The sequence below is a fragment of the Mesoplodon mirus genome (assembly GCF_964341445.2).
Source record: "Mesoplodon mirus genome assembly, chromosome: 2".
Classification (NCBI taxonomy): Eukaryota; Metazoa; Chordata; class Mammalia; order Artiodactyla; family Ziphiidae; genus Mesoplodon; species Mesoplodon mirus.
This window is the reverse complement of record NC_138977.1, coordinates 60,046,214-60,060,514: the sequence shown is the minus strand read 5'-3', so window position 1 is coordinate 60,060,514 and position 14,301 is coordinate 60,046,214. Positions and strand designations below refer to the sequence as shown.

General features: G+C 38.4%; 1 protein-coding gene across 2 annotated transcripts in view; it reads left to right on the top strand.

The window, feature by feature from the left end:
- ASCC1 (activating signal cointegrator 1 complex subunit 1) overlaps positions 1 to 14,301 on the top strand; it is a 93,078-nt gene that overhangs the window by 35,499 nt on the left and 43,278 nt on the right. For both annotated transcript variants that reach the window (XM_082611001.1, XM_082611002.1), the window contains exons 6-7: positions 805 to 941; positions 8,542 to 8,661. In XM_082611001.1, the coding sequence (XP_082467127.1) occupies positions 805 to 941; positions 8,542 to 8,661 (257 nt within the window). The remainder of the gene's footprint in view (positions 1 to 804; positions 942 to 8,541; positions 8,662 to 14,301) is intronic.

Sequence of the window (14,301 nt, the reverse complement as noted above, 5' to 3'; positions counted from 1 at the left end):
TAGTTGTGGCTTGCGGGCTCTAGAGCACAGGCTCAGTAGTTGTGGCGCATGGGCTTAGTTGCTCTGTGACATGTGGGATCTTCCCGGACCAGGGCTTGAACCCATGTCCCCTGCATTGGCAGGCGGATTCTTAACCACTGTGCCACCAGAGGAGTCCCGTTTTCTTTCTTTAAATCGAGTTGTCTTTTAGTTGTTGAGCTTTGTACGTGCTCTTTATATATTATGGATACTATATGACCCTTGTCAGATATATGGTTTGCAAATATCCCATTCTGTAGGTTGTCTTTTTCACTTTATTTTTTTTTAACTTTTTACTTTATATTGTGGTATAGTTGATTAACAGTGTTGTGATGGTGTCTTTTTCACTTTCTTGGTAGTCCTTTGATACACAGAAGTTTTAAAGTTTGAAGTCTAACTTATCTGATTTTTCTCTTGTTACCATACTGTTGGTGTCATATCTAAGAATCGATTGCCAAATCCAAGGTCATGGAGATTTTCCTCTCTTTTTCTTCTAAGAGTTTTATGATTTTATGGTTTTAGCTCTTATATCATTGATCCATTTTGACATAGGTTTTGTATGTAGTATACGGTATGGGTTCACATCATTCTCTTGCATGTAGATATTCAGTTGTCCCAAAATCATTTGTTGAAGAGACTCTTCTTTCCCCATTAAATTGTCCTGGCAGCCTGGTTGAAAATCAGTTGGTCATGGATATGTGGGTTTAATTTCTCTGCACTCAATTCTGTTCCTACCATGTACTTTTGTATGGGCTGAGTTTCTTGTTTTTCTCCCTTTGATAATAGGATCACGGGGTTGATAGCACCATTTTCCAGAATCCTAAAAAACTTCACCTAACTATTGGGATGTTGGTGCTTTTGAGTGAGCAAGAGATCCAGCAGACATGTGAGATGCTACAGCAGTGTAAAGAGGAATTCATTGAGTGAGTAATCCACAGGAGTGGGGAAGGGTGGTCACCCTGTACTGGCTTCTTTCTGGTATCACAGACTTGTTTTTGGACTAGGGAGCTGGGTGACATGGGAACAAAATTTGTTGACTCACCCGTTTGTAACACTTAACATTGGATTATTGTCTAAAAGGTTTAAAATGGATTTAAAGCATATATTTACAGATTTGTGTGGAAAGGCTCTACCTTAAATTTTACCAGTTCAGTTGGCAAATTTTGTTCTTTAACAAGGACATCCCATTATTTTCTCAAAAAGGAGATTCTCTTCATTATCTATAGAAGAGTGTAGGCTACTGTATTAGCTTTCTGTGCTGCTGTAACACATTACTACAACCTTGGTGGCTTAAAACAACACAAATTTATAATCTTACATTCTGTGGGGCAGAAATCTGATAGGGGTTTCACTGGGCTAAAATCAAGTTACTGGCAGGGTTGTGTTCCTTTCTGGAGGCTCTAGGGAAGAATCTTATTTCCTTGTCTTTAAAGTCCTGATTTAGAGGCCACCCACAGTACTTGGCTAGTAGCCTCCTTCCTCCATCTTCAGAACTAACAATGTTGCATCTGTTTGACCCTCAGTCTGTTACATCTCTCTCTGGCCACAGCAGGGACAGGTTCTCTGCTTTTAAGGATGTGTGTGATTTAATTGAGCCCACTCAGATAATCCAGAGTAATCTCCCCACCTTAAACTCTTTGGCCTTAATCACATCTGTAAAACCCTCTGTGCCATGTAAGGTAGTATATTTACAAATTCCAAAGAGTAGAACATGGGCATCTTTGGAGGGCCGTTATTGCGCTTACCATAGTAACTCAAACATTATAACATGATTCCATAGGAGAGTCTTCACTGTATTTCAGAAATGCAGTCTTTAATTTTCTTTTTTTAAATAAAGGTAGTTTTGTTTGAGTCAGTAAGGATACCAAAAACTGTCCAAGCAGTCGGTTTTGGCTCAGGGAAAACACTGCTGTTCTGACGGCAGAGTTGTTACTCTTTTTACTGTAAGATTTTAATTTGCATTTACATCTGACCTAACAGCTCTGTTTCAAAGGATCATCTCTTCTGAGCCCCCCTTCCTTTGCTCCTTGTACTTAAGATTGAAGCAAAACAAGAGGAACTTGAAAATTAACTCACTTGAATAGTTTTATTTTTATTCAATTGTAAAATACAAGTCCTATACTATTCTGACATGGCCTTGTAGAAGTGGGTTACCTGGTTCATTGGGTAAAACAAGGTAAAAGGATTTAAATTTTTTCTCGAGTTATGTTGTATATGAAACTGTAATACAAAGACTTATTTGTGGGCCAGTTCTCTTTTTTTCCATTAATTGTTTTGAAGACAAAATACTTTTCTTGAGCAAAATCATAAGCTGATCCGTGTTTGCAGCTGCCTATTCTTTCTGAATTTCAAACAGCAAAGAACACTTCTTTGTCTTGTTCTTTGCATAGTGATGGGCAACTGTTTTCTGTCTTACCTAAAATTCAAAATAATTTGGTGTTTGTAATTAGATATTTACAGTTTTCCTTGCATAAAATAAAATTTTATGCTTTACCTTACAAAGCAGAGCAATTTTACCTTGTTTAAAAATCACTTCTGATACTTTAACTTCCCAGATTACTTTTTGCTAAACAAAACTGAAAGCAGCTGCATTTTTTGACTGCCATTAGGATAATCCTGCTAACAAAAAAATTAAAGGCGGATAAAATATTTGTTCAGAGAAGTATTTGGTTTTTTACCTTATGAAAATCAGGTCACAGGATTTTAATCACTGAAGCCTTATCCTGAGCTATGTGAGGATTAAGTTGAGTTCCTCCCTTTTATGTCTCTTGGTATCTTTTGTGACTAAATGCCAAATCTGAACCCTTTAAGCGTGTCAGAGTTGGTGTGCATAGGGAATGAAGAGCAGCCTTAATAGTTCCTAAGAATTTTTGACATGACAGGAATGAAAACAGTAATTGTAGTTTTTCAAATTCAGCAAAGCTTTTGAAATAGGACACGTTACCCTGCCAAAAATCTGCAATGCAGGCAAAAATTGCTTTAAGTTGCTCTTTTCAAAAAGCTGGAAAGGTTTGAAACCAGCAAGTAAAGCAGGCCTTCCCAGCCTTCTTCTCTCACCTCCCTCTGTTATACACACTTGTTTTAAAAGTATGTAGTGCAGGGCTTTCCTGGTGGCTCAGTGGTTGAGAGTCCGCCTGCCGATGCAGGGGACACGGGTTCGTGCCCCGGTCTGGGAAGATCCCACGTGCCGTGGAGCAGCTGGGCCCCTGAGCCGTGGCTGCTGAGCCTGCGCGTCCGGAGCCTGTGCTCTGCAACGGGAGAGGCCACAACAGTGAGAGGCCCGCGTACCGCAAAAAAAAAAAAAAAAAAAAAAAAAAGTATATAGTGCAAAATTAATCTACTTGATTGGCTAGGGGGGTGAGAATCAGAATTGGTTGTTTGTATTGTCCAGAAGTGCCTTATTTTCCTAAAAGGAAGAAAGATCTCCTAAAAAAACAAAAAAAGGATACTTATAATAAAGCCCTGGTGTAAAATGTATTACCTAACTCCTTTTTCTTCCTTATTCTTGATCTTCCATCTCAGTCTTTGTACTTGGTATGCTTAGAAAAAAATGTCAATAAATAATTGCATTTCTAACCTGAACCTTTTATGATGTAAAGATTGCAAATTAAAATATAAAGGTGGAAAACATTGGAAATGAATAGTCTACTATATAACATGCTGTAGCTTAATTTAATGGCTTTTTAAATTGAGGTATTAAATGTGGCTATATTGGCATTTAATTAAAATTGTGGTGATACATAGATATTTTAAAGAAATGGGTAGTTGAATGTTCATTTTAAATTTGGGGGTGGTATTTGAGTTTAAGGTATGTCACCTGACCAGAAATAGAACTTTGATTTCAATTCTTAGGCTAAAGGCTCATGTAGCTGTGTAGATTTCAAATGAATTATTCACAATGTTCAGTATGTGCTGAAGCATTAAATGTGTCCCTTGTGACTTTTCTTTGTGATATGTCGAACACAAACAGTGCCATGTCTCTGAGTATATAGTCTGACAAACGTGCAGCTCTTCTTTAGCTCCGGTAACACTCTACTCATACCTAAGTGTTCCCAGTAGGCCTGAAGTAAAACCAAATAAGAAGTTAAAAAGGGACAAGAATGAGGAGAGAAGAAGAGGAAAAATACCCATGGACAAATGTCTCTAATTATTGCCTCATATGTCTCTCCATTGAAGAGTGTGCTCAGTGGTATCCCAGGTGGAATAGTTTGGTCACCAAGACAAAGAGCATATATCAGGCAAACCATTGGATTCTCTCCCGCTCTTTAATTCTCCCTCTTGATAAATCCTAGGGATAGGTTGAAAGAGTTTGTTTCTACTTGTAAGGCAGACGTTGAATTTGTTTCATTGTTTTGTTTTTGGTGCCGCATCTAATTCCAGTGGTTTGAGGTAGTTTAGAGTGAGGACATATATACAAAAGAAATGTTAAAGTCAGACAGATCAGGGCCTCCCTGGTGGCGCAGTGGTTGAGAGTCCGCCTGCCGATGCAGGGGATACGGGTTCGTGCCCCGGTCTGGGAGGATCCCATAAACCGTGGAGCGGCTGGGCCCGTGAGCCATGGCCGCTGGGCCTGCGCGTCCGGAGCCTGTGCTCCGCAACGGGAGAGGCCACAACAGTGAGAGGCCCGCATACCGCAAAAAAAAAAAAAAAAAAAAAAAAAAAAAGTCAGACAGATTAGAAACCATAAAGATGGAATGGGAAGAAAATTCTGTCTAAAAACTGAGGTGAGATAATAATTGTACTAGAACTTTAACATTTAGTGGTGTTTTCAAGCATCAGTATACTTGAACTATGGGAATTCTTGGCAGTCCAGTGGTTAGGACTTGGCACTTTCACTGCCAGGACCCTAGGTTTGATCCCTGGTGGGGGAACTAAGATCCCGCAAGCCGTGCAATGTGGCCCCAAAACACACACACACACACACACACACACACACACACACACACACACACACACACACACACTAAATTCCAGAAAGGAAAACACCAATTATTATAGTTCTTATCTGATAAAAAGGAACATAATTTTTCAGGAGAGAATCCTTTTCTGGTTCTCAACCCAAGAAAAAGTTGTATAAATCTTAACATAAAGAACCCAGATGATGATGAGCTGTGTCTTCAACAGGAGTTTGGCAGAAGATATAAAAACATTGTTCACATTGCTCTTTCTTGTATTGACCCCTGGAAATTGAGGGTGTAACATTAAATATAACCCAGTAAAAACATTTTAGTGGGAAACTAAACCAGTGGTATGGTGCTTTCTGGTGATCTAACTATGCAAGGTTAGAGCTGAAAAAACATAGAGGAATGTATATTTAGTATTAAATTTTTTTTTCCCAAAAGTTTTGTTCACTGCCCTTTGATAGGATTTAATGGCAGTCTTTCATATTGAATTCTTTGGCTATAACTAGAAATGGAGATACCCTGTATTGGCTGGCTACTTATCTATCTATCTATCTATCTATCTATCTATCTATCTATCTATCTATTTATTTATTTCTGCATTGCGTCTTCGTTGCTGCACGCAGGCTTTCTTTAGTTGCGGCAAGCGGGGGCTGTTCTTGGTTGCGGTGCACGGACTTCTTATTGCGGTGGCTTCTCTTGTTGCAGAGCACAGGCTCTAGGCGCACGGGCTTCAGTAGTTGTGGCACATGGGCTCAGTAGTTGTGGCACATGGGCTTAGTTGCTCCGTGGCATGTGGGATCTTCCTGGAACAGGGCTTGAACCCGTGTCGCCTGCATTGGCAGGCGGATTCTTAACCACTGTGCCACCAGGGAAGTTTGTATTGTTGATTGAAGCTAAAGACTTCAATCAGATAATAATTCAGAGCTTGACTTGTGTTTTGGAATATCCCACTTATTGGAGGTGGTTATAGGGATACTTATGATCAAGGTCGTAATTTTTCTCATTCAAGTACCTGTCTAAAATAGTTGAGTTATTTAGTTTCTTAAAAAAATCTGGTCCTGTGCAGTAATAATGGCCTTGGTGTTTTGTTTTTTTTTTTAAATTTATTTATTTAATTTATTTATTTTTGGCTATGTTGGTCTCTCGCTGCAAGCGGGCTTTCTCTAGCTGCTGTGAGCGGGGACTACTCTTCACTGTGGTGCGCGGGCTTCTCATTGCGCGGGCTTCTCTTGTTGGGGAGCACAGGCTCTAGGCACACGGGCTTCAGTAGTTGTGGCTCGCAGGCTCTAGAGCGCAGGCTCAGCAGTTGTGGCACACGGGCTTAGTTGCTCCGTGGCATGTGGGATCTTCCCGGACCAGGGCTCGAACTCGTGTCCCCTGCATTGGCAGGTGGATTCTTAACCATTGCGCCACCAGGGAAGCCCCGCCTTGGTGTTTTAAGGGAATCTTTTACCATTAGGATTCCTAGGCTATAAAAGGATCTCCCTGGGCCTCAATTAAATATCAAGAAAACTTTTTTGTTTTGCCTTATTTGGAATTATTTTTTGATTAATCCTAACAGTCTGTTGTCTTTGAGCCAGTACCACATTTTATTCAATGACAATATAGGCGTGTGTCCACATTCTCAAAATTGTTCAGGACATCTTCTCCCTTTATAGTGGTACATCCAATCAATGTTTATCAGAGATTTATGGAGTACCCATTTTATATAAGGCACTGTCCGAAGTGCTGGGGATATAGGAGTAGAAAAGATGGATAGGGTCCCTGGCCTCATGGGGCTTGGAGAAGACTGTTTGGTGAGCTGATTTTTAGCTGGGTTTCAGGTTGGCCCAGCAAGGCCTTTACTAGTTGAAGCATAAGTCTATTTAAGGGGCCTGGGAAGAAAGCAGGATGGTGGATTTTACTTAACATAAAAGGAATACATGTTAGCTTTAGAAAAGCTAAAAATTGCAGATAAACAGGAATTCTCTGGCTGTCCAATCATTAGGACTCCATGCTTTCACCGCCAAGGGCACGGTTTCTGTCCCTTGTCGGGGAACTAAGATCCCGCAGGGCGAGCAGTGCGTCCAAAAAAAAAAAATTGCAGATAAACAAAATATAACTTGTAATATTACCTGAAGATAATTACTATTAATACTTTGGGGCATGTACTCACACGCTTTTTTGTTTGCATATATGTATTTTTTTCTTTGAGGTTTAATTTACTTACAGTAAAATGCACAGATGTTAAGTGAAGTTGATGAATTTTGATAAATGTGTACACCCATGTAACTTCACCCAAATCAAAATGTAGAACATTGCCATCACCCTAGGAAGTTCCTTCATGCTCTTTTCCAGTAAATTCACTTCTCCCAAAAGTAACTGCTGTTCTGATTTCTGTTACCACAGATTAAATGTGCTTGTTCTCTAATGTCATATAAATAGAATCATTCAGTATATACACTTGTGCGTTTGGCTTCTTTTGCATATATGTGCAGTATATACACTTTCTGTGTTTGGCTTCTTTTGCATATATTTTTTTATTTTAACTTTTTAATGAATAATACATTTACATGGTTCAAAAATTTTAAAGTACAAAGGATATGCAGTGAAGAGTTTCCTTCCTACTGTTATCCCACCAAGCACCCTGATCTCCTCTCTCTGAAGGCAACAGATTTTAGCAGTTTCTTTGTATTATATCCTTTCAGAGATTTTATGTATGTACAAGCATACAAATATGTATATATATTAAAATTTTTATCCCCATCTTTTGCATGAATAATGGAATTGATTAAATATTTCATCAGGAGTTGCAAAATGGTGATATTCTAATTCCATCATTATCTCTACATTTATCAGTTGGAATTCTTCTGAAAGAGCTTTCCTTTATTGGCTGTGGTTGGATATGTACCTGAATTTGTAATTATTTCCTCGGGTTTGGCTCCTAGAAATTGAATTACTTGGGCAAAGTTTTTCTATTCTTTTTTTTTTTTTCTGGTACGCGGGCCTCTCACTGTTGTGGCCTCTCCCGTTGCGGAGCACAGGCTCCGGATGCGCAGGCTTAGTGGCCATGGCTCACGGGCCCAGCCGCTCCATGGCATGTGGGATCCTCCCAGACTGGGGCACGAACCCGTGTCCCCTGCATCGGCAGGTGGACTCTCAACTACTGCGCCACCAGGGAAGCCCAGTTTTTCTATTCTTGAAAGCTTTTTATAAATATTGCCAAATTGCTCTTAAAGATGTGATACCAGTTTGCACCTTCACTGTTGTTATATGAGTAAAATACTGTCTGCAATTTGTAGAAATAATAAGGTAAAACCAGAGAAATGGGCAACGTAGTAAATGTCTTCGTCAATCAGAACTGTCATCACTTGGCCTTTTCTGAGACATTTCTTAGACATGCTAATAAACTGGTATTGGGATAGATACAGTGTGACTTTGGAAATACTTGTGGTTCTAGTTTGTGTTCATTAAACATGTATCAATTTTGAAATTAGAAGGACTGTTAACTCATGTTAGTTAAAAAAACCCTCAACAACTTCATTTTTGTAATATTTGACTATATTAACCATGTTTCAAAATATAATAGCCCTCTTAACTTAAAACAGTTATAAAAAATCTAATGTTTTTTCCTTTGCAGTGACATTTCTGGGGGCAAACCCCTGGAAGTAGAGATGGCAGGGATAGAATACATGAATGATGATCCTGGCATGGTGGATGTTCTTTACGCCAAAGTCCGTATGAAAGATGGCTCCAACAGGTATGTTTCTGGAATACTACTTGGTTTTAACTGAGAGGTGCTTAGAAGAATCCCTGGAAGTTCAGGTAGTTTTGATTCCTTTTCTTTGAGGTCTTATTATTGTAAGGAGTGTGTAAATTCTTACTTTTTCTGAAATAGTAAGTTAATATCTTGCAAGAGGAATTTGTTGTAGGAAAAAGCATCAGACTTTTAGTTTGATAATTATTGAATTACTTGGATGGTAGATATTGATAGTAGTGATCTAGTTTTTATGGAACTCAGTGCTTCCTTCATGTTTTCCAGGATAATAGGAGGCAGGAAGGATGGCATATTAGGATGGTAGTTTCAAAAGTGACATAATGCAGACCTAGTGAATATACCAGGGCAAAATAGGGATGATAACTGTACAAACTTCATAGGATTATTAGGATTAAATTAATATACATAAAATGCTTAGATGGGTGCTTGGCACATACTGACATCATCAAAACATACATTAAAAATGTTTGCTATTTTTAATTTTTGCTATTACCACACCTCGATCCCTACTTGGAATTCTCAGTCTGCAACCCAGGCTATTTCTGAGGCTCGCCTAGGCATCCAGAGCCCCTTGCAATATTAGTACCAGTTATTAGTCTGTGCAAGGCCTTTGGTGAGCAGAGGAGCCCAGCTTGAATTGGAAGTTTGTCTTTGTGTGGTCTTTTCATTAGGCCAGGGTAGAACGGAACTCACACTGAACAAAAAACCCTCTCGGGAAAATCTGTGTCTCTAGGCAGGCCCCCAAATTGATTTGCTTTCCTAGAGGATCTCTTGGAAGGTTTCTCTTATCTCAATTTGAATTGATGATCTCAGTTATCTTCTATCTCAATTCCAATGGAAGTGAATTTTGAGTGTAAGGGAGGAAAAAAGAATGGTATCGAATCAGTTTTTGTGTGTGTGATGTATGTCAATTATATCTCAATAAAACTGGAGAAAAAAAGTGTCTTAATATCATTACTGGTGGAATTCCCTGGTGGTCCAGTGGTTAGGACTCCGCACTTTCACTGCCATGGGCCCGGGTTCAATCCCTGGTCGAGGAACTAAGATCCTGCAAGCCATTTGGTGCAGCCTAAAAAACAAACAAACAAAAAAACAAGTTTTGTAAGGTCCCCTCCCCAAATCTCAGTGTCTAAGGGACTTGTACACCTCTTATTTAATTCAATATTAAAACTATTTGAATGCCTCCTTTGTGCAAGGTATTTTTTTTTTTTTTTTTTTTTTTGTTTTTTTTGTTTTCAATGAGCATATTATTTTATTTTTATTTTTTTTATAACAAATTTAATCAGTTATACATATACATATGTTTCCATAACCCCTCCCTTTTGCGTCTCCCTCCCACCCTCCCTATCCCACCCCTCCAGGCGGTCACAAAGTACCGAGCTGACCTCCCTGTGCTATGCGGCTGCTTCCCACTAGCTATCTACCTCACGTTTGGTAGTGTATATATGTCCATGCCGCTCTTTCACTTTGTCACAGCTTACCCTTCCCCCTCCCCATATCCTCAAGTCCATTCTCTAGTAGGTCTGTGTCTTTATTCCTGTCTTACCCCTATGTTCTTCATGACATTTTTTTTTCTTAAATTCCATATATATGTGTTAGCATACAGTATTTGTCTTTCTCTTTCTGACTTACTTCACTCTGTATGACAGACTCTAGGTCTATCCACCTCATTACAAATAGCTCAATTTCATTTCTTTTTATGGCTGAGTAATATTCCATTGTATATATGTGCCACATCTTCTTTATCCATTCATCCGATGATGGACACTTAGGTTGTTTCCATCTCCGGGCTATTGTAAATAGGGCTGCTATGAACATTTTGGTACATGTCTCTTTTTGAATTATGGTTTTCTCAGGGTATATGCCCAGTAGTGGGATTGCTGGGTCATATGGTAGTTCTATTTGTAGTTTTTTAAGGAACCTCCATACCGTTCTCCATAGCGGCTGTACCAATTCACATTCCCACCAGCAGTGCAAGAGTGTTCCCTTTTTTCCACACCCTCTCCAGCATTTATTGTTTCTAGATTTTTTGATGATGGCCATTCTGACTGGTGTGAGATGATATCTCATTGTAGTTTTGATTTGCATTTCTCTAATGAGTAAAGATGTTGAGCATCCTTTCATGTGTTTGTTGGCAGTCTGTATATCTTCTGTGGAGAAATGTCTATTTAGGTCTTCTGCCCATTTTTGGATTGGGTTGTTTGTTTTTTTGTTATTGAGCTGCATGAGCTGCTTATAAATTTTGGAGATTAATCCTTTGTCAGTTGCTTCATTTGCAAATATTTTCTCCCATTCTGAGGGTTGTCTTTTGGTCTTGTTTATGGTTTCCTTTGCTGTGCAAAAGCTTTTAAGTTTCATTAGGTCCCATTTGTTTATTTTTGTCTTTATTTCCATTTCTCTAGGAGGTGGGTCAAAAAGGATCTTGCTGTGATTTATGTCATAGAGTGTTCTGCCTATGTGTTCCTCTAAGAGTTTGATAGTGTCTGGCCTTACATTTAGGTCTTTAATCCATTTTGAGCTTATTTTTGTGTATGGTGTTAGGGAGTGATCTAATCTCATACTTTTACATGTCCCTATCCAGTTTTCCCAGCACCACTTATTGAAGAGACTGTCCTTTCTCCACTGTACATTCCTGCCTCCTTTATCAAAGATAAGGTGACCATATGTCCGTGGGTTTAACTCTGGGCTTTCTATCCTGTTCCATTGATCTATCTTTCTGTTTTTGTGGCAGTACCATACTGTCTTGATTACTGTAGCTTTGTAGTATAGTCTGAAGTCAGGGAGCCTGATTCCTCCAGCTCCATTTTTCGTTCTCAAGATTGCTTTGGCTATTCGGGGTCTTTTGTGTTTCCATACAAATTGTGAAATTTTTTTGTTCTAGTTCTGTGAAAAATGCCAGTGGTAGTTTGATAGGGATTGCATTGAACCTGTAGATTGCTTTGGGTAGTAGAGTCATTTTCACAATGTTGATTCTTCCAATCCAAGAACATGGTACATCTCTCCATCTATTTGTATCATCTTTAATTTCTTTCATCAGTGTCTTATAATTTTCTGCATACAGGTCTTTTGTCTCCTTAGGTAGGTTTATTCCTAGATATTTTATTCTTTTTGTTGCAATGGTAAATGGGAGTGATTCCTTGATTTCACTTTCAGATTTTTCATCATCAGTATATAGGAATGCCAGAGATTTCTGTGCATTAATTTTGTATCCTGCAACTTTACCAAATTCATTGATTAACTCTAGTAGTTTTCTGGTAGCATCTTTAGGATTCTCTATGTATAGTATCATGTCATCTGCAAACAGTGACAGCTTTACTTCTTCTTTTCCAATTTGGATTCCTTTTATTTCCTTTTCTTCTCTGATTGCTGTGGCTAAAACTTCCAAAACTAGGTTGAATAAGAGTGGTGAAAGTGGGCAACCTTGTCTAGTTCCTGATCTTAGTGGAAATGGTTTCAGTTTTTCACCATTGAGGACGATGCTGGCTGTGGGTTTGTCATATATGGCCTTTATTATGTTGAGGAAAGTTCCCTCTATGCCTACTTTCTGCAGGGTTTTTATCATAAATGGGTGTTGAATTTTGTCGAAAGCTTTCTCTGCATCTATTGAGATGATCATATGGTTTTTCTCCTTCAATTTGTTAATATGGTGTATCACGTTGATTGATTTGCGTATATTGAAGAATCCTTGCATTCCTGGAATAAACCCCACTTGATCATGGTGTATGATCGTTTTAATGTTTAGTTGGATTCTGTTTGCTAGTATTTTGTTGAGGATTTTTGCATCTATGTTCATCAGTGATATTGGCCTGTAGTTTTCTTTCTTTGTGACATCCTTGCCTGGTTTTGGTATCAAGGTGATGGTGGCCTCGTAGAATGAGTTTGGGAGTGTTCCTCCCTCTGCTATATTTTGGAAGAGTTTCAGAAGGATAGGTGTTAGCTCTTCTCTAAATGCTTGATAGAATTCGCCTGTGAAGCCATCTGGTCCTGGGCTTTTGTTTGTTGGAAGATTTTTTATCACAGTTTCAATTTCAGTGCTTGTGATTGGTCTGTTCATATTTTCTATTTCTTCCTGATTCAGTCTTGGCAGGTTGTGCATTTCTAAGAATTTGTCCATTTCTTCCAGGTTGTCCATTTTATTGGCATAGAGTTGCTTATAGTAATCTCTCATGATCTTTTGTATTTCTGTAGTGTCAGTTGTTACTTCTCCTTTTTCATTTCTAATTCTATTGATTTGAGTCTTCTCCCTTTTTTTCTTGATGAGTCTGGCTAATGGTTTATCAATTTTGTTTATCTTCTCAAAGAACCAGCTTTTATTTTTATTGATCTTTGCTATCGTTTCCTTCATTTCTTTTTCATTTATTTCTGATCTGATTTTTATAATTTCTTTCCTTCTGCTAACTTTGGGATGTTTTTGTTCTTCTTTCTCTAATTGCTTTAGGTGCAAGGTTAGGTTGTTTATTCGAGATGTTTCCTGTTTCTTAAGGTGGGATTGTATTGCTATAAACTTCCCTCTTAGAACTGCTTTTGCTGCATCCCATAGGTTTTGGGTCGTCGTGTCTCCATTGTCATTTGTTTCTAGGTATTTTTTAATTTCCTCTTTGATTTCTTCAGTGATCACTTCGTTATTAAGTAGTGTATTGTTTAGCCTCCATGTGTTTGTATTTTTTACAGCTCTTTTCCTGTAATTGATATCTAGTCTCATAGCATTGTGGTCGGAAAAGATACTTGATACAATTTCAATTTTCTTAAATTTACCAAGGCTTGATTTGTGACCCAAGATATGATCTATCCTGGAGAATGTTCCATGAGCACTTGAGAAAAATGTGTATTCTGTTGTTTTTGGATGGAATGTCCTATAAATATCAATTAAGTCCATCTTGTTTAATGTATCATTTAAAGCTTGTGTTTCCTTATTTATTTTCATTTTGGATGATCTGTCCATTGGTGAAAGTGGGGTGTTAAAGTCCCCTACTATGATTGTGTTACTGTCGATTTCTCCTTTTATGGCTGTTAGTATTTGCCTTATGTATTGAGGTGCTCCTATGTTTGGTGCATAAATATTTACAATTGTTATATCTTCTTCTTGGATCGATCCCTTGATCATTATGTAGTGTCCTTCTTTGTCTCTTCTAGTAGTCCTTATTTTAAAGTCTATTTTGTCTGATATGAGAATTGCTACTCCAGCTTTCTTTTGGTTTCCATTTGCATGGAATATCTTTTTCCATCCCCTTACTTTCAGTCTGTATGTGTCTCTAGGTCTGAAGTGGGTCTCTTGTAGACAGCATATAGATGGGTCTTGTTTTTGTATCCATTCAGCCACTCTGTGTCTTTTGGTGGGAGCATTTAGTCCATTTACATTTAAGGTAATTATCGATATGTATGTTCCTATTCCCATTTTCTTAATTGTTTTGGGTTCGTTATTGTAGGTATATTCCTTCTGTTGTGTTTCTTGCCTAGAGAAGTTCCTTTAGCATTTGTTGTAAAGCTGGTTTGGTGGTGCTGAACTCTCTCAGCTTTTGCTTGTCTGTAAACGTTTTAATTTCTCCATCAAATCTGAATGAGATCCTTGCTGGGTAGAGTAATCTTGGTTGCAGGTTTTTCTCCTTCATCACTTTAAGTATG